This window comes from Olea europaea, chromosome 11, assembly GCF_002742605.1.
Source record: "Olea europaea var. sylvestris chromosome 11, O_europaea_v1, whole genome shotgun sequence".
NCBI classification, from domain to species: Eukaryota; Viridiplantae; Streptophyta; class Magnoliopsida; order Lamiales; family Oleaceae; genus Olea; species Olea europaea.
The window spans coordinates 11,071,248-11,095,561 of record NC_036247.1 but is presented as its reverse complement, the minus strand read 5'-3'; the positions used below and the strand labels follow the sequence as shown (position 1 = coordinate 11,095,561).

Below are 24,314 nucleotides of genomic sequence, written 5' to 3'. Positions count from 1 at the left end.
TAACGATATCCGTATCTCGTCATTACTCACGACCACGAATAATTTAAGATTCAATCATATGTAATTTGTATCTCGCAATTATAAATTCTTGTGATTAACAAATTACTAATATTTAATCTACGGACTTCATTATTTAATTCAATTGAATATTAAATAATTAAATAATAGATATGTCATAAATCGCATCAATTATATATTAAAAAGTGTTTATTTTCAAAGTCGATTGGACCTTGAACATAACACTTACACATATTATACCATTGTGTTTAGAGTTTTGCTATTTGTATACCCTATTGTACAGTCCTCTCACAAGAGAGGGGTTCAAGCTCAATAAAAAAAATCGAAAGCCCACTCTTGTGAGGAGGGCTGTACACCAGTGTCACTTGACGTGTGTTTATATTCCACGTACAAACATTTGTACAGCTGATCAATGTACCTGCACCTCAATTTTATTCCAGTTTAAATACTTGGGGATAAATTCTTTTACCTGTTCTATCGTCTGCAAACGGAAAAATGCCAGATACGTAACTTTAATAATAAGAAAATAGCACACTTCAATATATCTCCAAAAATTGAATACGGGTAACTGTCCCATTGTAGTTAGCAGTTAGCTTATGTCTATCACTTTATTTCAATCTAAACTGCATGGCCCATATTTAGAACAACTCTTTGAATCTGATAACTTTAAGTAATTAATTAGAATGCACCTTTATATTTGATGCATTGGACTTGACAAGACTCAAGAAATCTATGGACAAACAGGTTACACGCCTCTTTTCAATTTCGACAAAACGTAAGGTCTTGGAGTAGTCCAAAAGGATATAAAGAAATAGCTCAAGAACTTGAATGTTGATTACTAAACAAGTCATAAAGAGTGTTGAATCCAATGAATATTGTCTAATTATATTTAAGTGATTTAAAACTAATTGATAGAATTGACACATGGCCAAATCGATTTGGATATTTTATCAAACTAAGTAAGCAATGAGTAACTAATATAATTAAAGCCGCCGAGATAGGTTAAACTAACTTTTGAGGAAATTTGAATGCGAGAAGTACTACAATTTTGACTTCAAATAATTTTCACTTTAATTTCAAGTTCTTGGTCATATTTGCTCATTTTGACGATCAATTCCACTGCTATTTCTCTTATTATTATTTTTACGAACAATTTAAAAATTCGCCAAAGACACAAAGGAGGTTATAAGATCACAATTTATAAATTTCAAATAAATTTATATTGGGTCACATACTTCCATCTTAAAATCCATTATATATTGATTTATACTTGAGCATTACGACCTATCTTGAAATTCGACTATAAATTTGAATTAACCTTTATAAATGATTTATTATTTTTATATTTAAGCATGTGAGAATTTTAAACTTCTAACAATTTAAACATTTTTTTCACTCACAATAGAACCGAGGAACATTAAGCGATAAGATTGATTATTATGCCCTTGTTTGGTCTTCTTTTATAAAATTTATATTTTTTAAACTTATATTTAATCATGCATTCTTCAAATAAAATAATTTTGCACGTATATTAAGAACTTTCCTCTACTTTTTAACTATACATACTTCCAAATAAATAAATCATTTTTCATAAAATTTATTCTAAAAAATTCTATACCAAACAACAATTAATTCTCACCTGCTTTGAGTGTACATATCTGCAGAATTCCCGGTAAACGTCAATTAAGTGTGACGGGAATTGCTTCAAGTTGCAATATCTTGAAAATATTTGAAATAAATACATTAAAACTAGAAGAGACAGGTACAAAGAAAACGATATTGTTATATAATATGAAGGAAATTAGTTTAAATTCACTCCAACATGTGTAAATTATTAATTAGGGTATTTTATATGGAAATATGGAACTAACTGATTTACTATAGTGAACAATGCCCTGCGTACAAGGCACTGTTTTACAGGGGGCTTACAGGCCCCCTCATTGTAGCTACAGGTCGGTTCCATTGACCTACATTAAAAAAAAAAAAAAAGAAAAAAAAAAAAAATTAAATTGTGCAAGCCCGCCCTTGTGTCTGCCTTGGCTAATCCTTGTGAGTACCGCCCTATACGTGAAGCTTTGTCCTACTCTAGTTTATGATGTTACACCATTATTTTGTCATGCTAAGAATATTCAAATATTTCGACTACTCTCTATAATATCTGGCCAATCCACAGTCTTCTGTTTGCATCTTATTGTTAGTGTTTGTTTTTGGGAAATGGAAAGCGAAATTGTCTGACGAGAAAAATCCAAGGGAGGAAAGACAAATGGGAAATTTTCTTCATAAACTGAACTGTGTTGTTTAATTTTGTTTGAAAAGAAGTTCAAATTTGATTTTTCTTTGAATTGAGAACTGACAAAATTCTGCTAAAGATGTATAATATAATATAATATATTATGGATGTTTTTAAAGAATTATAAAGAAAAATGTCCTATATGTAGGTTACAAAATACTCTAAAATGAAAGGTTATATACTAATCATACAATTAATTATTAATTGTAGAAAGTTAACAAAATATCATGGAGAATAATATGATAACATTTTCATATTTTTAACACTGCCCCAACTTAGGCCTTGTTTGGTTTAGTTAAAAATCAAATATTTAGTGAATTTTGATAAAAATTGATATAATGTATTATTAAAAAGTTGTGACCAGTCTCATAAGATATGTGGTTAAAAGTAATTATTGATTTTGATTTGAATTTTATATAAATTTTCGAACTACAAGTTCAAAGTCCAAAGTGCATTGCTAATCTAGTCAACGATTTGCACCAGTATGCATGCAGGTGAAAAGAACATCTATGTCACAAATAATTGCATCATTTAAAAATATAGCCATATATAAACTAATCATTTTCCTACGTGGGACAAACTAAAATAGTTTTATCTCCAACACATATAAACATCTTCCATCCAATTTTTCATTCACTTTCTCGTCATTTTTAGCAAGTTAATATAAAATTTCTATGTTCTCACGAAGGAGAACACAAATCAACTTTGATTTCATTTTTAAATATCTCCTCGATTACTCGACTAAACTGAATTATGTCCACTCATACACTGTACGTACAGGAATGTGTGCATACACACACATCATAAAATTATCCACTTTGTCCGACTGTGCTGCTGTGCAAATATATGCTGAAGAAGCTAATAGGGAAGGGGAGTTTGACTTCGTAACTGGATGTCGACTATTGAAGAATGTAATTCATACAGACTATTTCTTTGTGAATTTATCATCGTATTCACATTTTTTTTTTTTCCACATTTTCTCTATCTCAGTGGAGAACAACCTAGCGCACTGTCGACAAGGTTAGTGGATCCTAGTCCCCTTGTAACATCACTGCTGCTTATTATAATTATTCTCATGCACCATGCACATTGTACTATTACTATTATGAATGTGATTATTCCTAACTATTATCCTCGTGATTTCCACGTCACAGCTGGGCTGGGCTGTAGCCCCCCCCCCCAGGTCCAAGAGTTTTTTTTTTTAAGGTATTTTTTATTTTTTTGGGGTAAAAAATCAGTTTTTTATGTGTAAATTTTTTTTTTCCACGTAGTAGCCCAGTTGAAAATTTTGTAGCCCGGTCGTGGATCCAATCCTGGATCCGTCCCTGCTATTACTATTATGAATGTGATTATTCCTAACTATTATCCTCGTGATTTTCACGTCACACACTGAATAATAATAATAATAATTGTGTATGCATTAGACTTTGATGAAGAAAAAATATTCAATACACATAAGGGAGAACATGGTCATATTTAACAGCTCAAAATACAATAAATATATACCTCAACATGTTTGAGATTACACCACAACTTGCCTCCTCTCTATGTAATGGAGAAATAATGGTAATGGAACAAAATATAAAATGTTGCATCATTATTTTAAACTATCTTAATTTAACCTTTTTGTTTGACAATTGAGGCAATATCATTGTATGAATCTACAGAGACGAGAGAAGCAAAAGATAATTATCATATCAACATCAAATAATTTTCAACATCAGCTCCAAATGGCAAAAAAGATAGATTGTCAAACATTTGCATTAATACACACTTAAGAAAGAGATATAAATCTCATTACTATATATAATATATGAATGTGTAGATATGTATAAAGTGCTTACAATCTTCAAGGAATCATAGAGCAAAATCCCCCCAAAAGTTGCTTTTATATAAGCAATAGTGATGGCCGAAATTGAAGTAATCTGCACAGATAACATTAAGCCTTCTTCTCCAACCCCAGATTCCCTTAGAAAATACCAGCTTTCATTTCTTGATCAAATAGCGCCTCCTATTTTTATGCCACTTGTTTATTTCTATCCATCAGACAGAAAAATCACAAACTTGGAAAGAACAAACCATCTCCAGAAATCTCTTTCAGAAACCTTGAACCGATTTTATCCTTTGGCGGGGCGTATTGTGGACAATCTGTACGTTGATTGCAATGATGACGGCATTCCATTTGTTCAAGCTAAAGCAAACCTTAAACTTTCAGAAGTTATTTCGGATCCAATACCGGGTGAAATGACCAAATTTCTTCCTTGTGAATTGGATGATGTGACAAATCTCTGTTCAGCTGTGCAAATTACAGAGTTCAGTTGCGGTGGAATCGCTGTTGGATTACTCATTTCTCATAAAATTGCTGATGCATTGTCATATTTCTTGTTCGCAAATAGTTGGGCAGCCATGGCTAGGGAGGAAAAAGAAATTTCGTACCCGAAATTTGAATCTGCCGCCATTTTTCCACCTCGGGATGTGGCTGGTTTTAAACCTGGTACTGGGATCGTGAAAGAAGATATTGTGACCAAGATTTTTACATTTTCTTCCTCAAAGATTTCTGCAATTAGAGACAAATATGCTGATACAAATGGGGAGGATTCTCGTCGTCCAACGAGGATTGAGGCACTATCTACGTACTTATGGAGTCGTTTCATGTCTTCCACTCAAGATAAACAAAATCCCAACAAGATTTACACGGTAGTTTAACCATCTTATATAAGAGTTTAAGCATATAGAGAAGGTTACGTGTAGTCAGTTAAATCTTGTCTTTATCATGTGCCCTCAAGATATTAGAAAAAATGTCAAGTTGATCACTTTTAGATCTTGTAATCAACAGGTACTTCATGCAGTGAACCTGCGTACAAGGCTTGATCCACCATTATCAGAACACTATTTTGGGAACATAAGCCGGCTAGCAATCGCAATAACATCTGTAGAAGACAGAGAGAAAGAAGGCTACGGTGTTCTCAACAAAGTACGCGAAGCCATACAAGGTGTTAATGGCGATTATCTTGCGACACTTCGGGAGGGTGACGAACACTTGAAATTTATGAAAGAAAGAGCTGCACAGACTAATAAAGGGGGCCTTGTGACATTTAATTTCACAAGTTTGTGCCGGTTTCCTTTATATGAAGCTGATTTTGGATGGGGAAGACCTGTTTGGGTGGGATCAGCTAGCTTAGTTTACAAGAATCTTGTTACTTTTATGGACACAAAATCAGGTGATGGAATTGAGGCATGGATTAGTTTGAAGAAAGAAGATATGGTTAAATTTGAAGCTGATATGGAGTTGAATGCATTTCTTGGCTCAAGCCCAGCAGATAAAACTTTTGGGTGTCAGAATTTAGAACTTTAAATTTAGTTTAATTTATTGGCAAAGTTTCTTATTTGTGCATGTAATTTCAGTTTTAATTTGCATATGCCCATTGTTGCTATATTCCTTTTGAAGTGTATGATTATGTCTTTTATTTAGTTTGGATCCGAAATATAAAAAAATGTCATAAATATAATAAACATTCTTATTTTGATGTGTCTTCGATGTATTTCCAATATATAGAAACGAAGAGCCTTCTTTTTATGGAATAGGGCAATCAAGAAGTGAAGTGAAGTTTCTAGTTTCTACAATTGCCACGTGGTGTGTATCAATTAGGAATGGATAAAAATATTGGGAAGTGCTACATGTACATAATTATCTATATAATAATATTCATAATTACACGTGGCACTGGATTAAACATTTAATTCAAATATCACATTTGCACATCAACAATCGGATGATTGTCACATCACATTATGGACACCATTATGTGCAATAATTATGGATGGAATAAGGGTAGTCATTTTTAAGGAATTGGGAATTTTTTAGGGGCAACAAGAGGAAAATCCTATCAACATTTTCCGAAAATTAATAAGAAAAAGACTTATCAACGTTATTCATAATAAACATGGATGGCATTAGTAGGTTTTATGTTCACTTAAACTTGATTAATTCTAGTTTTTGTGGGCAAAACTGTTGGAACATTAAAGTTTTAAACTTTCACTACAAATATTAATTTTTCAAATTTGATTTTAATAGTAACTTTTAATACAAAATTAAATCTCATAATTTAGGTTGTAACTTAAGAATAAAAGTTTCAACCTTTCAAATTGAAACCTTTTAATTTTAGTTTTAACATAAAATTAAAAGACAATGTGACTTATATTTTAATTGGGATAATTCTCGTTATTGTGAGGGTTAAGTTTCACACTATAAAAGGGAGTCATTTTTTTATAGTTGGAGACAACAACTTGAAGTATTGTCCTCTCTACAATTTTATACTATATTCATACTATTTTGACAATTCAATGAGAGACTCGTTCACTTATTTCCCTATAATCGTGCCCATAGAAGGAGGGTCACATAAGTTTTATCTTGGAGCTATGTAGTACTGAAAGAACCTGCACTATGAGGAGGCAACACGACTTTAGGACAGCGTCTTGGATGTGACTTGCAAGGCTTATTTTCTAAATCTCTTTTCTATTTTATATTATATTATTCTTGAATTGTATTTGCTATTTTATTATGTTAATTGATAATAAATCTACATACAAATCATCCAATTTTTTCAACAATAACTACTGGAATCGCATATATAAATTCATTCTTTTGGAATTGCATATATAAGTTCATTCTTTTACTGATAAATTTAAGAAAATCACAGAGAAAAAATTCTTCCTGCATGAAAATAACTATGGGTAATTGGCGCAAAACGTCCCTACCTTTAAAGGTTATTGTAGAAAACGTCCATACCTTTCTTTTTTGGCATTTTTGCCCCAATTTTCATCTTTCTTTGTGTTGAACGTCCTTTTCACTATTTTTTGACAATTTTACCCTCCGTTCAAATCAAACAAAAAGAAAAGAAAGAAAAAAACAAATACGAATTGCAACCACAATCCCAAAATTTCAAAAAACTACAAATCATTCACAAATATAGGAGGCCAAATATGAAGCCCCATTTCGACACCTTCCGGCCACCAAAATCACCGGACCAATACACCACCTTGAAGCCCTCATTGCCCAATCCCATCATACTGGTAGACTCCCCTCATCATGGCTCACCTAACCATGGTCATCAAACACCTATTGAACTACCCAATCAATAATTGCAGCCATTATTTTTGCACGCAGTCAACATGCAGACTTCAGACGCTATTTTCGACGACGGTGGTTGATATCTTAATAGCGGACCACCCCATCCAGATGGCGAAGCTATTCCACCTATGGGTCTTTCACAATTTGATACAAATCTTGCGATCCACTCCGGTATAGTTTATAGGCAAGCGAGCTTAGATTTCCCTTCAATTGAGACTTTGAAACTGCTTCAACCTTCAAATCAACTTGGAGAAATTATTACTCAGTGCTAAACATCGATGGTTACACCGTCAATTTATCCAATTCATCATCCGAGCTCGAAAGCCTGCTTCGATCGTATACAAAACATGGCTCAATCAATTGATGGGGCTGCAATGCCTAACTCCATTAATTCGTCCAGGCATATTGCAATTCAGGCATAAAAAATAGTGGATGCACAATCAATTCCAGAAATTATAGCACCAATTGATCCAATTTTGCAGCCAAACATCACCTTTGACTAACGAAAAATTGGATGGGGCTTCCCTCCTATATTTGTGACTGATTTGTAGTTTTTTAAAATTTTGGGACTATGGTTGCAATTAGTTATTTGTTTTTTTCTTTCTTTTCTTTTTGTTTGATTTGAGTGGAGGGTAAAATCGTCAAAAAAAGTGAAAAGGACGTTCACCACAAAGAAATGTGGAAATCGGGGCAAAAATGCCAAAAAAATGAAAGGTAGAGACGTTTTGCACAATAACCTTGAAATGTAAACACGTTTTGTGCCAATTAAGCAAATAACTATAAATGCATCATCCATGGTTAATGACAGCTTCAAAAGAGGCCATATCAATTAATTTTCATCACGTTTGAATATTATAAAAAAAAAAAAAAATCCCAAGTTTGACATGAAAGGGCGAGCCATAATAAATGATAATCTATAAAACTCCAATTGTGGTTTCTCCGATTATAAACTTTTCACATATAAATATCTACAATGAAGATAAAAATATGAATATCCTGTGGAGGTAGAATAAATTGTTGCGAAATACAGGATTTATATTCATTCATGAAATGTTTGATTAATCCCGCTAATGAAAATTTCGCCAAAGTTGCTTAGTTGTGTTGTCAGAAATTCGACTAACGCAATCGAAAGAACAAATAAAATAAGCAGAAAAATAGAAACAGTAGATGAAGCGAGGTATGCCAATAAAGTAAGCAAATCTCCTTAAGACAGATTTCGCCCTCCAATGAAGTGCAAACGGAATTATGGACGTCTGTCTCCCAAGATACAACGCTCCTTCCAAAGTCGATACTGCACAATACCAACCTTGTCGGTCGAACCAATGAATGATCGTACTCGAACGGAATAACCACGGAAGTATAAGAGAATTTTTTAGAGCAGAATATGGAGAGAGAAGAATTTAGAAATCAATTGAATTCGTAATTGATTTGGTGTCTCAAAAACGAATCTGGGGTTCTCTATTTATAGAGATTGAAGTGTCTCATGGACTAGGTGTATGACATTTCAAAAACTGGTGCACCACCTGATCTGATTTGTCTTAGCCATTGGATCGCACTATTTTCATGATCTGACGGCCTAGATTGAACCATGAAGTGAAGTGTCCATTCATCATGCCTATTCACCAATTTCTGAACAGTCACAGCCATGCGGATGCCACGCGTACATCTAACCGCCACGCAGGACGAAGGGACGCGACCTACCACTCGTGCGCCACCTAGAATGTCAACTCACCGAGCCTTGTGCTGCCACGTCATCAAACCACGAGTCCATTTTCGAAAACTATAAGGCTCCCCAACTCCTCGCGACGATACGTACGTGCGAAGTGCGCCTCTAAAGCGCCCAATGCGTACTTTACGACATACGCGTGCCGAGACCGGGTCCGGGGAGAGATGCTAGTGGTGCGTAGCACCACTCTAGTGGTGACTAGCCTTTAGCTAGTTTGCTAGCCTTTGGCTAGCTAAAGTTAGTCAAGTGGTAGGTAACTTATTAAATTATATATTATTTACACAACCCACTATATAAACAAAACTATTTTCTTGTAAACTTTCGATATGAGACTCCTTTCCATATAAAAACACTTAAAATGGGCTTATCAACATATGAGCCTATATTGGAGACTTTTCCATTCACCCAAATTAATTATAATGGCCCACATCATTAAATATTACATTTAATATTTTAAACCCAAATCGAATTCAATTAATTCCAACAAGTTGATCTATAGTTTTAGAGGTCAACAATTTAATCCATTTGGAAGCTTGCTTTCCAAGTCAACTATTACAATCCATACGTCTAAGTCCTCGTGAACACTTGCTGTCATATAGGTTAAAGACAGTATCTCAACCCTTTTAGTCAGAGAATTAAACTCACTTTATTTATGCTTTGGAATATGTATTACGACCTTTTAGAAATAGGAAGCAATGATCTTTATGCGTTTACACATGTTTTCATCAACAATTTGCAGAGATAGTGATGCAATGGATATTGTGAAAGTGAAACGACAAATACACTTGTTTTCATCAACAATTTGCAGAGATAGTGATGCAATGGATATTGTGAAAGTGAAACGACAAATACAAGCGATCACCAACTTGTTCATTCTTGTGACCAACTGCAATCAAGAGACAAACTTTCATAAAAATAAAACACAAACAGACAAAACAAAACCCTAGTTGAGAGAAGCAGAATATTCCAATTTCCAAACTAAACCTCAAACAAGTGATCATAACTAAAGACCAAAACAACCTTAACTATAGTCTAATTTGAAGAATTATCCATCTAATCCTCTCTCTCTCTCTCTCTCTCTCTCTCTCCCTCCTTGGAGGGTTTTATTGTATACAGTAATTAATTTGTTTTGTCTAATCCTCTTTTACATAAGGCTTTCTAGAGTATTGGATTTTTAAGTTATATGTTACCTTTATTTTGTTGTTGTCACGGTATTTTATTCTTCTTTTTTCTCTTTTATTTAATGTCCTTTTTAAATGTTTTTACAGAAATAAATGCAAAATTTACCTTTTTGAAGAAATGGAGAAAACAAACATGAAATAAAATGTTCAACAATTTATCTATGAGATCAACCCGCAACATAAAATTGATTAACAGTCACAAGTGCTTCATTTTTCGAAGTTTGTTAACCGCGCCTTTTTTCCTCTTCTTATTTGTTTACTTTTGTTACTAGTTGAATATGAAATGCCATGCGGAGGCACCACAATAGTACAAGCGAAATGCATGGATGAGTTGAGGCTCTTAAGGGGGTCAACTGAGGTGCCTCTAAAGCTTAGCCAAGGTGCTTCAAAAGCCCAAGCTGAGGCTCTCTAAAGGGTAAGCCCAGGTGCCTTCAAAGATGGTTGAAGTGCCTTCAAGAATATCCACGAAGGCTCAAGAAGAGGTCCACGCGTCAAACCGAGGCTCAAGAGGTCTTTAAGCCGAAGCCCTGAGCAAGTGGCTGAGGCCTTAAAGCGAAGCACTGTGTAAGTGGTCAACGACCGAGGTTGTTGCATTGAACTCCGAGGTCATTTTACTAGAGTTCTCCAAAGTGGTTCTGACCTTGTTCATTTGAAGTGGGTTGACGTCTTCCTGTTGTATCCCTTGGCATCGAGGTCCTTGACACCCAGAGGGTCTGACAAACGTATCTTCGGAACTGATTGATGTAACATTTGTAATCAGTATAACTATCTTATTTTGTCAATAGGATGACTGCTATGTGTAAGAAAATTAAATACACCATAGGCTAAGAAGTAAAAAATGATAGCTAGAATTAGATGCTTTGGTTAAGGAGATGAAGCCACGCGGCTCCTCATCCAGTAGACAACATCTCATGTGTAACACTATAAATACCCCCTTCTCGTATCATTTTGGAGGATGGATCCTTGAATAGAAAAGAGAACACAATACATTGTCTCTATCTTCTTCTTCTTCTACAAATTTATTTAAAGTAGAAATGCCACAAAACGGTTCCACGTGTACATTGTCTTCTAACGACACCTATTGACCATTATAAAGGGTCAACAACTTTTCTTCTTCTCTATTCAATAGCTCACTCTCCCTGAGCCCTTGTAATTTTTTAGCAATATATACTATTTATCACCACGATGCAAGCGGTTTACGAGACATTCAAGTTTCATTAATTGCTAGGTTATCTTAAAAGTAGAGACATTGGTCTCATTTACATGATTCATCACTTGAAGAAGCATAAACTAGTGTTATAGTATCAATGATGCTACATTTGAATAATGTTATTCATCATCACTGGTTATCCATAAATAGTAATGTAGTAATTAAATTTCTTTAGTTAATTTGTCATCTTAAATATAGGAATTAAGAAAGCAAATCAATTGATGTCACATCATGAGGTAGTAAGCATCGTTTTTGAATAACAATACTTTTATTCTCCATTTTGCTTGGCGCTCGACCAACAAAAGGTGGACATAAGCGTGGAAATGGCAGAGTAACTGAAGTTCTAAAAGGGCCAATTTGAGCTACTAATACCGTTTTGATTGTGAAAAGAATAAAGATACCCCTAAATGCTCATATCCTTGCCTTTGGATTTTTCCACCCTTAAACAAAACGAGGAAAATCAAAGCAAAGATAAAAATAAAAAATAAAAAGGAAAAAGGAAAAATCAAATTGCCTTGATCGAAAACTCTTAGCCCCTGTTTGGTATGGCTTAAAAGTTTGATAAGAATTTAAGTCAAAGTCAACAAATAATTTTAACACACATTTTATGGAATCCAAAACCTTTATCAACTTTTTAACTATATATTGTAAACGTTTTGCATTTTTTAATGGTCCACCATTTCCCTCATTTATTGGATATTTAACACCATCTCATAATTGTCCATTTTTCCTAACCGTTCATATTTCGTAACTCATTTGATGGAAAGGAGTTTATAAAGGGAAGTAGTGGTATTGGTCCTTAAGTCGAGACTTTCATGAAATTGCACCATCACAAAGAGGTCTTAAAGACTTGGAAGCACCAAACACAATCTGAAATTTGGTATTTTGAAAATCAATGGTTGGAGGTTAGTTCCTGTTATTTATCTTTCGCATTTGATCTATATGTTGTTTGTTTATCTACACATGATAGATCAAGATAAAGTCTAACAGTTGGTATTAGAGTTATATTTGCCTCTGCCTTGCTCGCTAAGTTCTCTGCAATTTTTCCAGAAAATTTTCAGTAATTTTTCTAAAGATTTCAAAATCTTATTTCATAGTTTTTGATGGAAATAAGGATAAGAATCATTAGGAAATTAGATTTCTAACATTTTTGGGATTTGAAATGTAATTTTTGGTGTCTGGAAGATAGAGAAACTGTCAGATTTTTCATTTGGTCGAAATCAGGCCAAAATGACCCGGTTGAAGACAAACTGTAGAAAGTAATAATTAAAAAAAAAACAAGAGGCTGTTTTTTTCCTTGAACTCACGGGCCCACTTACGTGAAATAATGCTACCGTTGTACTGTTAAGTTTGGCAAAGATCCGTTCTGCCAATTTGTTACTACACGTGATTACCAAATAGTGAGTTGGTAAAAAATGGTGCAGATTTCAAGGTCTTTTCATAACAAATTGGTTATGTTATTATTTTGGAATATTTTAATAATATTTTTGACTATTGAACATTGATACAGTCGAAATTTTTTGAGTTCTTATATCACTATGGACCCATGTGCTGGAAGTTAATGGGAATTGTTTATTGACTTTGTTTTTGTGTGCTAAAGTTATTTAATTTTGTTATTTTGTATGTATAATTTTCTTGTTTTGTTATACATGCANGGATAAAATATTAAATAACTTTCATAATTACCCATAGGAATTGGGAATTGAAACTTGGTTTAATAGTTTTATCATAAAGTTTGCACATGAATCTAATTGAGTAAGACTTTAGCCCACAGGCAAGTTCTATGTCACTAGATTCATATTTTGAAATATAATTTTACATTGGTAAAATGTAATTAGATAGTTTTATCATAAAATTTATATGTGGATCTAATTGAGTAGGACTTTAGCCACAGGCAAGTTGTATGTTACTAGATTCATATTTTGAAGCATGATTTTGTGTTGGTAAAATGTGATTTGATAATTCTATCATAATGTATAATTGAATATGCTTGAATTAAAAATTTAGCTCACAGGCAATTTTTATGTCATTAAATCCAATTTTAGCATGACTTACATTGGTAAAACATGCAATCTACTCAATAAAAGCCTCAATTTAATATAAGCAATATGCAGCTTCACAATCATCGAATTTCTCTGACATTAAATGTGATGTTCCCGAACTAAAGGGTGAAAACTATAAAGTCTGGACGGCGAGAATTCTCCTTCATTTGGGGTAGATGGACATTGATTATGCCATTAGGAAAAACTAACCAAAAAAATGACTCGGACAACACTCCAGAAGAAATTTCTCTTTATGAACGATGGGAGTGATCCAATCGCATTAGTGTAATGTTCATAAAGAACAAGATTTTTGCTGGTATTCGTGGTTCCATCGAAGAGCATAAAAATGCTAAGGCATTGCTGATGGCTATTGATGAGCAATTTGAGACTTCAGATGAAGCACTTGCCAACATCCTAATTGTGAAGTTTTCATCCATGAGGATCACTACTGAGAGGGGTGTGCGTGAGCACATCATGCAAATGAGGGACATTGAGGCTCAATTGAAGACTCTTGAGGTTGATATGTTTGAGTCTTTCTTTGTGCACTATATTTTGAACACCCTTTCACATAATTATAGACCCTTCAAGATATCCTGTAACACGCATAAGGATAAGTGGTCAATTAATGAACTTCTAACCATGTGTGTTCAAGAAGATGAGAGATTGACAATGAAATGGGTGAAAGTGCATTGATGGCAACGCAAGGAAATGATGAAAAACAAGCCAAAAGGAAAGGGAAAGGTAAAATACCTCCCTAAGGTGGAATTAAAAAATGAATTCAAGTGTTTTTTCTGTAAAAAGAAGTGACACATAAAGAATGATTACACAAAGTTCCAAAAATGGCTTGAGAAGAAATGTAAATCAATCTCACTTATCTATTATGAATCTAATATGGTTTATTTTATTTCTAACACATGGTGGATTGATTCTGGTTCTACAATCCATATTTCGAATACCTTAGAGGGTATGCAAAACCTAATGAAACCAGTGAAAGTGAGTAGTGCATTAAAAAAAAAAAGAGATGCGCTCACATGTGGAAGCTGTTAGAACATGCAGTCTAGTTTTAAACAGTGGATTTATTTTGAATTTAGAAAAGAAATTTTACTTTACAAGTTTTTCTAGAAACTTGATTTCAGTTTTCAGACTGGTACCTTTGGATTATTCCCTCAATTTCTTAGAAATATCTTTCAGTTTATTTTTATAAATTTGATGGTCTTTTCTCTATTAATCTACAAAATAATATTATTTACAATGTTATGCATGTTCATACTGGTATGAAACGATGTGTTATGAATAAAGATTCTTCTATGTTGTGGCACCGGAGATTGGAACATATCTCCATTGAAAGGATTAAGAAATTAGTAGATGATGGAGTACCTAGTACTTTGGATTTTACTGATTTCGACACTTGTGTGGACTGCATTAAGGGAAAACAGACCAACAAGTCTAAGAAAGGTGCTAAGAGGAGTACAGACATATTAGAGATCATACATTCAGATATTTGTAGTCCAGATATGGACTCGTATGGTCCGAAATACTTCATCTCTTTCATTGGTGATTACTCACGATACATGTGTATTTATTTGCTTCATAACAAGAACGAAGCACTAGTTGCTTTTAAAGTTTTCAAGGCCAAAGTAGATAAACAATGTAAAAAGTAAATTAAGATCGTGAGAATAGATAGAGATGGAGAATATTATGGTAGATACACCGAGGATGGACAAGCACCTGGTCCATTTACTGAGTTTCTTCAAGAGAAAGGGATAGTTGCCCAATGCACCATGCTTGGTTTCCCGGAACAAAATGGCGTAGCAGAATGAAGGAATCGAACTTTAATGGACATGGTGAGGAGATGATAATCCAGTAGATCAAGATGTTCAAGAAAATGCCTGAAATTGTTGAACCAATTGAACAACATGATCCAATGAAAAATGTTGATACAACATTAAGGAGATCTACTAGAATAAAGAAATCAGTGATGCCTGGTGATTATGTTGTGTATCTGCAAGAATTGAACTATAATATTTTCCTCTAGTTTTCAATACTAGAGGAAAATGATCTTGAAACGTTTTCACAAGCAATGAATGTGAAAATGACATTTCTCAATACAGATCTAGAAGAAGAGGTTTATATGAAACAACCAGAAGGATTTTCCTCTAGTAGAAGTGAGCATGTGGTGTGCAAGCTTGAGAAATCTATATATGGAACTTCCCATCAGTGGTATTTGAAATTTCATGGTGTTATCTCTTCATTTGAAATTGTAGATAATATTATGGGTCAATGTATATACCAGAAGGACAATGGGAGTAAGCTTTTTTTTTCTTATTCTATATGTGGATGACATTTTACTTGCAACCAATGATAATGGTTTGAAACAATTTCTCTCTAGAAATTTTAAGATGAAAAATATGGGTTATGCATCTTATGTCATTGGTATTAAGATTGAAAGGGACAGGTCTCGAGGTATTTTAGGCCTGTCTCAAGAGACCTATATCAATAAAGTTTTAGAGAGATTTCAAATAAAAAAATTGTTCACCAAGTATAGCTTCATTGTGAAGGGTGATAGGTTCAATTTGAACCAATGCCCGAAAAATGATTTGAAAGGGAACAAATTGAAGAACATTCCTTATGCTTCTGCTGTCAGAAGCCTAATGTATGCTCAATTCTGTACAAGACATGAAATTGCATTTGCCATAGGAATGTTAGGACGATATCAAAGTAATTCAAGTATGACCCACTATAAAGCAATGAAGAAAGTAATGAGGCACCTTCAAGGGACCAAAATTATATGCTTATGTATAGTCGAACTGAGTTCGTAAATTGTTTTGAGGTTACCTCGCATGGTGTATAGATGAAGAGTTTCATTTATGGGCTTAGAATTGGGATTCAATATCTAAGCCATTGAAGATATATTGTGATAATTCAGCTGCAGTCTTTATGGCTAAGAACAACAAAATCGTAGTCGAAGAAAGTACATCGACATAAAGTATCTGGCCATAAGGGAATGTGTTAAAGAGAAAATAGTTGTCATTGAATACGTTAATACTGAATTAATGATTGTTGATCCTTTGACAAAAGACATGCCACCATTAAGATTTAAAGATCATGTAGATAAAATGGGACTTGATTCCTTTATATAATTTTCGTTATAAGAACGAATGATTAACTTGATGAAACTCTATTTGTGATATTTTCTCATATTTGTTTTTCCTTATGTACACATTAATGCTGAGAAATATCATTGATGTTTGGATCTAGAATAAATATAGGGTTTATTCATTAAGTTATGTGGGCTGGTGTTTAAGAGACATGATGCATTGTGATACATAGAAGATAATACTCATATTTAGAGGACCTATCGCCATGATTCATGTATTTTTGTTTCTTGAAAGTGAGAATTGATGGATTTTGGATATCATATTGAGTGAAATGTATAGACCAAGTGGGAGAATTTAGACGTTTTACATTTTTTAGTGGTCCATTATTTCCCTCATTTATTGGATATTTAACACCATCTCATAACCGTCCATTCCCTAACCATTCATATTTCGTAACTCCTTTGATGGGAAAGAGTTTATAAAGGGAAGTAGTGGTATTGGTCCCCGAGTTGAGACTTTCACAAAATTGTACCATCGTAGAGAGGTATTGAAGACTTAGAAGCACCAAACACAATCTGAAATTTGGTATTTTGAAGATCAATGGCTAGAGGTTAGGTCCTGTTATTTATTTTCCGCATTTGATCTATATGTTGTTTGTTTAGTCTAACATATATTTCAATAACTTTTATCAAAATCAACCAAAATTTTAATTTTTTGCTACACTAAACAATTTTGTAATAATAAACAGAATTAAATAAGATCTTATTTTTCAATTTAGACAATTATAACTAAGGTAATAAAAACAATATTTTCCCATTTCTATATATATGGTAACAAGTTGATTATATTGTCGTAGTAAAATAAAGATCTTGATAAATTTAAACTTGTTTAGGTCAAATAAGAGGAGTTGTCACAATAAAATCTTCACGAGAGTTACTGTTGGGTGTAGAGGAAATAGTTATAAGAAATATGAGACTTCATTTATGAAATTTGAGAGATTACAAAGAAATTGTTACAACACACTCTTTCTCTATTTTTATACCAAGATTTTTCTTTCACTTCTTCTACATACATAATACTAGATGCGTACCTTCATTTTATAGAGAACACGCAGTAAACTAGTTCTAATAAGTCTCTACAATTACAACAAAGATAATAGCTTTTTTTCATCATTTGCAACCGATGAATATGTATTTACAGTTGTATTCGAATCATCGGAATGCTGCCTGATGTTGATTTCCAATTTCAGCTTGCATATTTTGAATATTGAACTTAAATTGTAAATCTTATCATTTGACCATTTATTGAATCTTCCTATGTTGTTGAAGTGTTCAATTTGGATTTGAATTCTTCAAAAATTACAAATTACTCTAGAACTTTTTAACACCCCCTCTTAATTTGTAATCTTCAAATACTTTTTGAATTTCTCAAACTTATCAATCATCATTATAGCTTCGTCATCATATCGGCCAATTGATCGTTAGTATTTATAAACTCTATGCAAATTTCTTCTTGATTTACTAAATATCTTATAAAGTGATGTCGAGGTTCAATATGCTTTGACCTAGCATGGAAGACTGGATTTTTTGTCATTGCAATTGTTGACATATTGTCACAATAAATTGTTGTTGGTCCTTCCTGCTCAAATTTCAAATCTTTCAAAATTCTTCTAAGCCAAACAGCTTCGCAAGCTAAATCTATAGTAGTGATATACTCTTCTTCTGCTGATGATAAAGCAATGAATTTATCTTTTTTGAGCTCCAAGAAATTGCGTTTGATCAAGAGAAAAGATGTATTCAAAAGTGCTCTTTCGATCATCAATTGATCCTGCCTAATTACTATCTATAAAACAAAAAAGTTTGCAATTATATTCCTTTTTAAACTCGATGACATGGTTCTTGGTTCCTTTAAGAAATCTTAAAATTCTTTTTGCTCTGCAAAATGTAGTCTACTTTGTTCATTCATGAATCTAGATAATAAACTAACTGAATATGTAATATCTGGCATTGTATTGAGGTAAATCAATGAGCCAATCAATTTTCTATAGAGTGTGGCATCAGCTTTTTCTGCATTATCCATTGGAGTAGAGACTAGCTTGCACTCACTCATTTTGAATTTTTGGAGAAGATCATCAATATACCATTGTTGAGAGAGAATTCCTTTAAGAAATCTTAAAATTCTTTTTGCTCTGCAAAATGTAGTCTACTTTGTTCATTCATGAATCTAGATAATAAACTAACTAAATATGTAATATCTGGCATTGTATTGAGGTAAATCAATGAGCCAATCAATTTTCTATAGAGTGTGGCATCAGCTTTTTCTACATTATCCATTGGAGTAGAGACTAGCTTGCACTCACTCATTTTGAATTTTTGGAGAAGATCATCAATATACCATTGTTGAGAGAGAATTTTTTTTTCCAGGCTTTGCTTTACTTGAATTCCAAGAAAATATCTCACGAGTCGCAAGTCTGACATTTCAAAATCTTTCATCATTTTCTTCTTGAATTCATCCATCATTGCTTATGTTTGTCCCGAAGTAGATAAGATTATCCACGTAAAAGCATACGACAAGAAAATCTTTTTCTACATTTTACATATAGAGAGATGATTCATTTATGCGTTAATTGAAACCATTTTGAATTAAATAGCTATAGATTTTGCTATTCCGTGCTCCGGGCGCTTGCTTTAACCCATATAATCCTTTTTAAAGATGATAATATTTGTCTTTTTATTTATTGATTTCGAACCCTTCAAGTTGTTCAACATACACTTCTTTTTAAATTTCGGCATTTAAGAATGCTGAGTTTATATCGAGCTGAATTTCTTTTAACTCCAATTGAGCTGCCAACACCAAAACTATTCGTATTGTCACCATTCTTGCAATTGGAGCAAATGTATTTGTGAAGTTAACTCCTGGCTGTTGAGAATATCCTTTGACCACGAGCTGAGCTTTGTATTTTTATATTGACTTGTCTTTATTGTATTTGATTTTATAGACCCATTTCAAACCAACGGTCTTCTTTCTTTCTAGTAGATCAACGAGTTCCCAAGTTTTATTTTTTTCAATGCTGGATATTTCTTCATTCATTGCTTTTGTCCATCATTTGTCTTTTGATGCTTCTTTGAATGATTGAGGCTCAAAAGAAAATAATCCATGCTCAAATGAATTGTAGATATCTCTTAGTGAGCATGTCTTATTGAAGGATTTTTCTTGATCAATTTCTTTATTAATTGTTGGAATAGCTGGCGCTCTATTTGGATTAGTATTGCAGACTTGTGATGAACCTAGTTGAGATATCACTAGATCTTTAGATTGATTTGATCCCGAGTCCACAACTTGTTTCTCTTTCCAATCCCAAGTTGCTCCTTCATCAAAGATAACATCTCAAGATATTGTAATTTTGTTTGTTGATGGATTTAAACAATATCCCTTGGTCTTGTCACTATAGCCAATGAAAAGAAGTTTTTGGCCTTCTCATAAAAATTTTCGTGATTTTGAGATGGAATGTATGCATATGCAATGTTCCCAAATATTTTGAGATGGTTTACTATTGGCTTCTTTTTGTCTCAAGCTTCATAAGGAGTTTTGTTCCTGATAGCTTTTGTAGGAGATCGATTGAGAATATTTACTGCTGTGTTTACAGCTTCTACCCAACAAAGATTTGGAGTTCCTTTGCCTTTAGCATGCTTCTAGGCATTTCAACAATTGTATGATTTTTTCTTTCTGGTGTGCCATTTTGTTGCAAGGTTATATTAATTATCAACTGCTTTTGGATGCCACTTTGAAATATTCTATGAAATGATTGAATAGAAATTCACCACCACAATTAGTCCTTAGTGTCTTTATAAGACAACCATTTTGTCTTTCTAATAGTGCTTTAAACTGTAGAAAAGTAGAGAGTGCCTTCGATTTTTGATTGAGGAAATAAATCCACATCATCCTGCTATGGTCATCAACAAAGACAATAAAATATTTTTTATTTCTCAGACTTAATGTTTGCATTGGACCACAAATATATGCATGTACAAGTTCTAATGGTGCATGAAGTTTTGAAAAATGAAAGCTTATGTATTTTCCCATATATGCAACCTTCACATATTTTTTTCACTATTTTCAATGTTGGGAAGTCCAACCACCATATTCTTCTCCTTGAGCAAATGACAACCCTTGCAATTTAAATTACCCTATCACAAATGCCATAGATGTGACAAATTTGCATTTTGTTTCTCATTTCAATGTTTGCCACGTTGACATTTTTCTTCTTATCAAAGATTTTGCATCTTTCATCATCAAAGTGAACCGAAAAATTCTTTTGCAAGAGTTATCCAATGCTTAAGAGATTATAAGAACGATTTGGCACACAAAGAACATTAGTAATGAGTTCTCTACTACCTCTCTTAATTTGGACTGCAATGATGCCTTTTTTTCTTCTGCACTTCTTTGTGTTCCATCTCCAAGAATGATTTGAGATGTGATATTTGGATTGATCTCTATAAAGATATCTTTATTTCTTGTCATGCGATTGCTAGCACCGCTATCCAAATACTATTGGTTCTTGGATTCAAAGTCACCATTTTGGTGAATATAAAATAGAATCTCATCTTTATTTTCTTTTAAAAAATTTGTTCTTCATTTTTCTCCTTATTTTGAAACCAACAATCCTTTGAGAATGATAAGGAACTTTGCATCTTTTGCATTTAAAATAGAAATCTTTTGATTCATGATTATACTTTTTGCAAATAATGTAAAATTGAGCCTTAGTGGATTGTTGTGGTGCCTTGGCTTTCGAATTGCTTCTCTTTTCATTTTGACTCACTTGCTAAATTTTCCTTTTTTGTTATTTGAACCCACGTGATTGCTTGAGATTATTTTAGATGCTTGCTTTGATTGGAAGGCTTGTTCAATTGATTGACTAGCTGAACGATTGATTCTTTGCTCGTCTGCAAGAAGTGATTCGGTCAACTCATACACGATCATTTTAGGCAAGTTCTTTGATTCTTCAATTGCAGCAATTGCATGATCAAATTATGAAGGGAGACATCGAAGCACTTTTTCAACAAATCTTTTGTCTTTGATCGTATTTCCACAACTTTTGATTTGGTTTACAATCTCCTAAACATGTGAAGAGAGATCACCAACTGACTCCCGTTCTTCCATTTTGAGATTGTCAAAATCTTTCTATAAAGATTAATAAGTTTCAAGGAGATATTTTATCTTTTTTTGAGCCTCGAAATTCTTGATTTAAAATTTTTCATGCATCTTTAGCTTTTTTAACGCCAAATATAAGAGAAAATTTTGATTTTCCAACCCCTTGTTGAATTTATTGCAACGCCATTGTATCTTTCTTTTTATTTTCCTTTTGTAACTTCTTCATCATCTTCGGTCAAATCTTCTACCACCTCATCATCTTCAACGACATCCCATAAATCTGAAGAGATTAAGAAAGTTTGCATTTGACTACTCCAATATTCATAATGTTCACCTTCAAAGATTGGTATTTGACTTGGTAAATATGTGAACAAGGAGATTGCTAAATTTGTTACCATAGCTTCCCAGTTTTTGCTCAAAAAAATTAAAAACCTATTGCTGCTATGGTGGTTTTTGAAGCTGATTATTTTTCAACTTTTGGTAGAATTTGGTTTTTATATTCAATCTGGCTCCAATACCAAAATTTGTTGGGTATAGAAGGAAATAGTTATTAAAAAATATGAGACTTCACTTATGAAATTTGAGAGATTACAAAGGAGTTGCTACAGCACATCTTTTATATGTTTTTTCTTTTTTTTTTATTGAGATTTTTCTTTCACTTTTTCTACATACATAACACTAGATGCTCAAGATATTGTAATTTTGTTTGTTGATGGATTTAAACAATATCCCTTGGTCTTGTCACTATAGCCAATGAAAAGAAGTTTTTGGCCTTCTCATAAAAATTTTCGTGATTTTGAGATGGAATGTATGCATATGCAATGTTCCCAAATATTTTGAGATGGTTTACTATTGGCTTCTTTTTGTCTCAAGCTTCATAAGGAGTTTTGTTCCTGATAGCTTTTGTAGGAGATCGATTGAGAATATTTACTGCTGTGTTTACAGCTTCTACCCAACAAAGATTTGGAGTTCCTTTGCCTTTAGCATGCTTCTAGGCATTTCAACAATTGTATGATTTTTTCTTTCTGGTGTGCCATTTTGTTGCAAGGTTATATTAATTATCAACTGCTTTTGGATGCCACTTTGAAATATTCTATGAAATGATTGAATAGAAATTCACCACCACAATTAGTCCTTAGTGTCTTTATAAGACAACCATTTTGTCTTTCTACTAGTGCTTTAAACTGTAGAAAAGTAGAGAGTGCCTTCGATTTTTGATTGAGGAAATAAATCCACATCATCCTGCTATGGTCATCAACAAAGACAATAAAATATTTTTTATTTCTCAGACTTAATGTTTGCATTGGACCACAAATATATGCATGTACAAGTTCTAATGGTGCATGAAGTTTTGAAAAATGAAAGCTTGTGTATTTTCCCATATATGCAACCTTCACATATTTTTTTCACTATTTTCAATGTTGGGAAGTCCAACCACCATATTCTTCTCCTTGAGCAAATGACAACCCTTGCAATTTAAATTACCCTATCACAAATGCCATAGATGTGACAAATTTGCATTTTGTTTCTCATTTCAATGTTTGCCACGTTGACATTTTTCTTCTTATCAAAGATTTTGCATCTTTCATCATCAAAGTGAACCGAAAAATTCTTTTGCAAGAGTTATCCAATGCTTAAGAGATTATAAGAACGATTTGGCACACAAAGAACATTAGTAATGAGTTCTCTACTACCTCTCTTAATTTGGACTGCAATGATGCCTTTTTTTCTTCTGCACTTCTTTGTGTTCCATCTCCAAGAATGATTTGAGATGTGATATTTGGATTGATCTCTATAAAGATATCTTTATTTCTTGTCATGCGATTGCTAGCACCGCTATCCAAATACCATTGGTTCTTGGATTCAAAGTCACCATTTTGGTGAATATAAAATAGAATCTCATCTTTATTTTCTTTTAAAAAATTTGTTCTTCATTTTTCTCCTTATTTTGAAACCAACAATCCTTTGAGAATGATAAGGAACTTTGCATCTTTTGCATTTAAAATAGAAATCTTTTGATTCATGATTATACTTTTTGCAAATAATGTAAAATTGAGCCTTAGTGGATTGTTGTGGTGCCTTGGCTTTCGAATTGCTTCTCTTTTCATTTTGACTCACTTGCTAAATTTTCCTTTTTTGTTATTTGAACCCACGTGATTGCTTGAGATTATTTTAGATGCTTGCTTTGATTGGAAGGCTTGTTCAATTGATTGACTAGCTGAACGATTGATTCTTTGCTCGTCTGCAAGAAGTGATTCGGTCAACTCATACACGATCATTTTAGGCAAGTTCTTTGATTCTTCAATTGCAGCAATTGCATGATCAAATTATGAAGGGAGACATCGAAGCACTTTTTCAACAAATCTTTTGTCTTTGATCGTATTTCCACAACTTTTGATTTGGTTTACAATCTCCTAAACATGTGAAGAGAGATCACCAACTGACTCCCGTTCTTCCATTTTGAGAT

The 24,314-nt window shown here is 33.1% G+C and overlaps 1 protein-coding gene across 1 annotated transcript; it reads left to right on the top strand.

Annotated features, from left to right (window-relative positions):
* The first annotated feature begins 4,077 nt into the window (after nt 1–4,077).
* LOC111403373 (vinorine synthase) lies at nt 4,078–5,823 on the top strand. The gene is made up of 2 exons (XM_023031863.1): nt 4,078–5,005; nt 5,145–5,823. Exons 1-2 carry the CDS (start codon nt 4,214–4,216, stop codon nt 5,661–5,663), a joined length of 1,311 nt encoding a protein of 436 aa, XP_022887631.1. The 5' UTR covers nt 4,078–4,213; the 3' UTR covers nt 5,664–5,823.
* Nucleotides 5,824–24,314: the final 18,491 nt, after the last annotated feature.

Excerpts from the sequence above, each read along its gene's own strand:
- LOC111403373 (XM_023031863.1), top strand. The coding sequence starts at position 4,214 with ATGGCCGAAATTGAAGTAATCTGCACAGATAACATTAAGCCTTCTTCT. Across the intron at positions 5,006-5,144 it reads ATCCCAACAAGATTTACACG|GTACTTCATGCAGTGAACCT; the intron begins GTAGTTTAACCA and ends TGTAATCAACAG.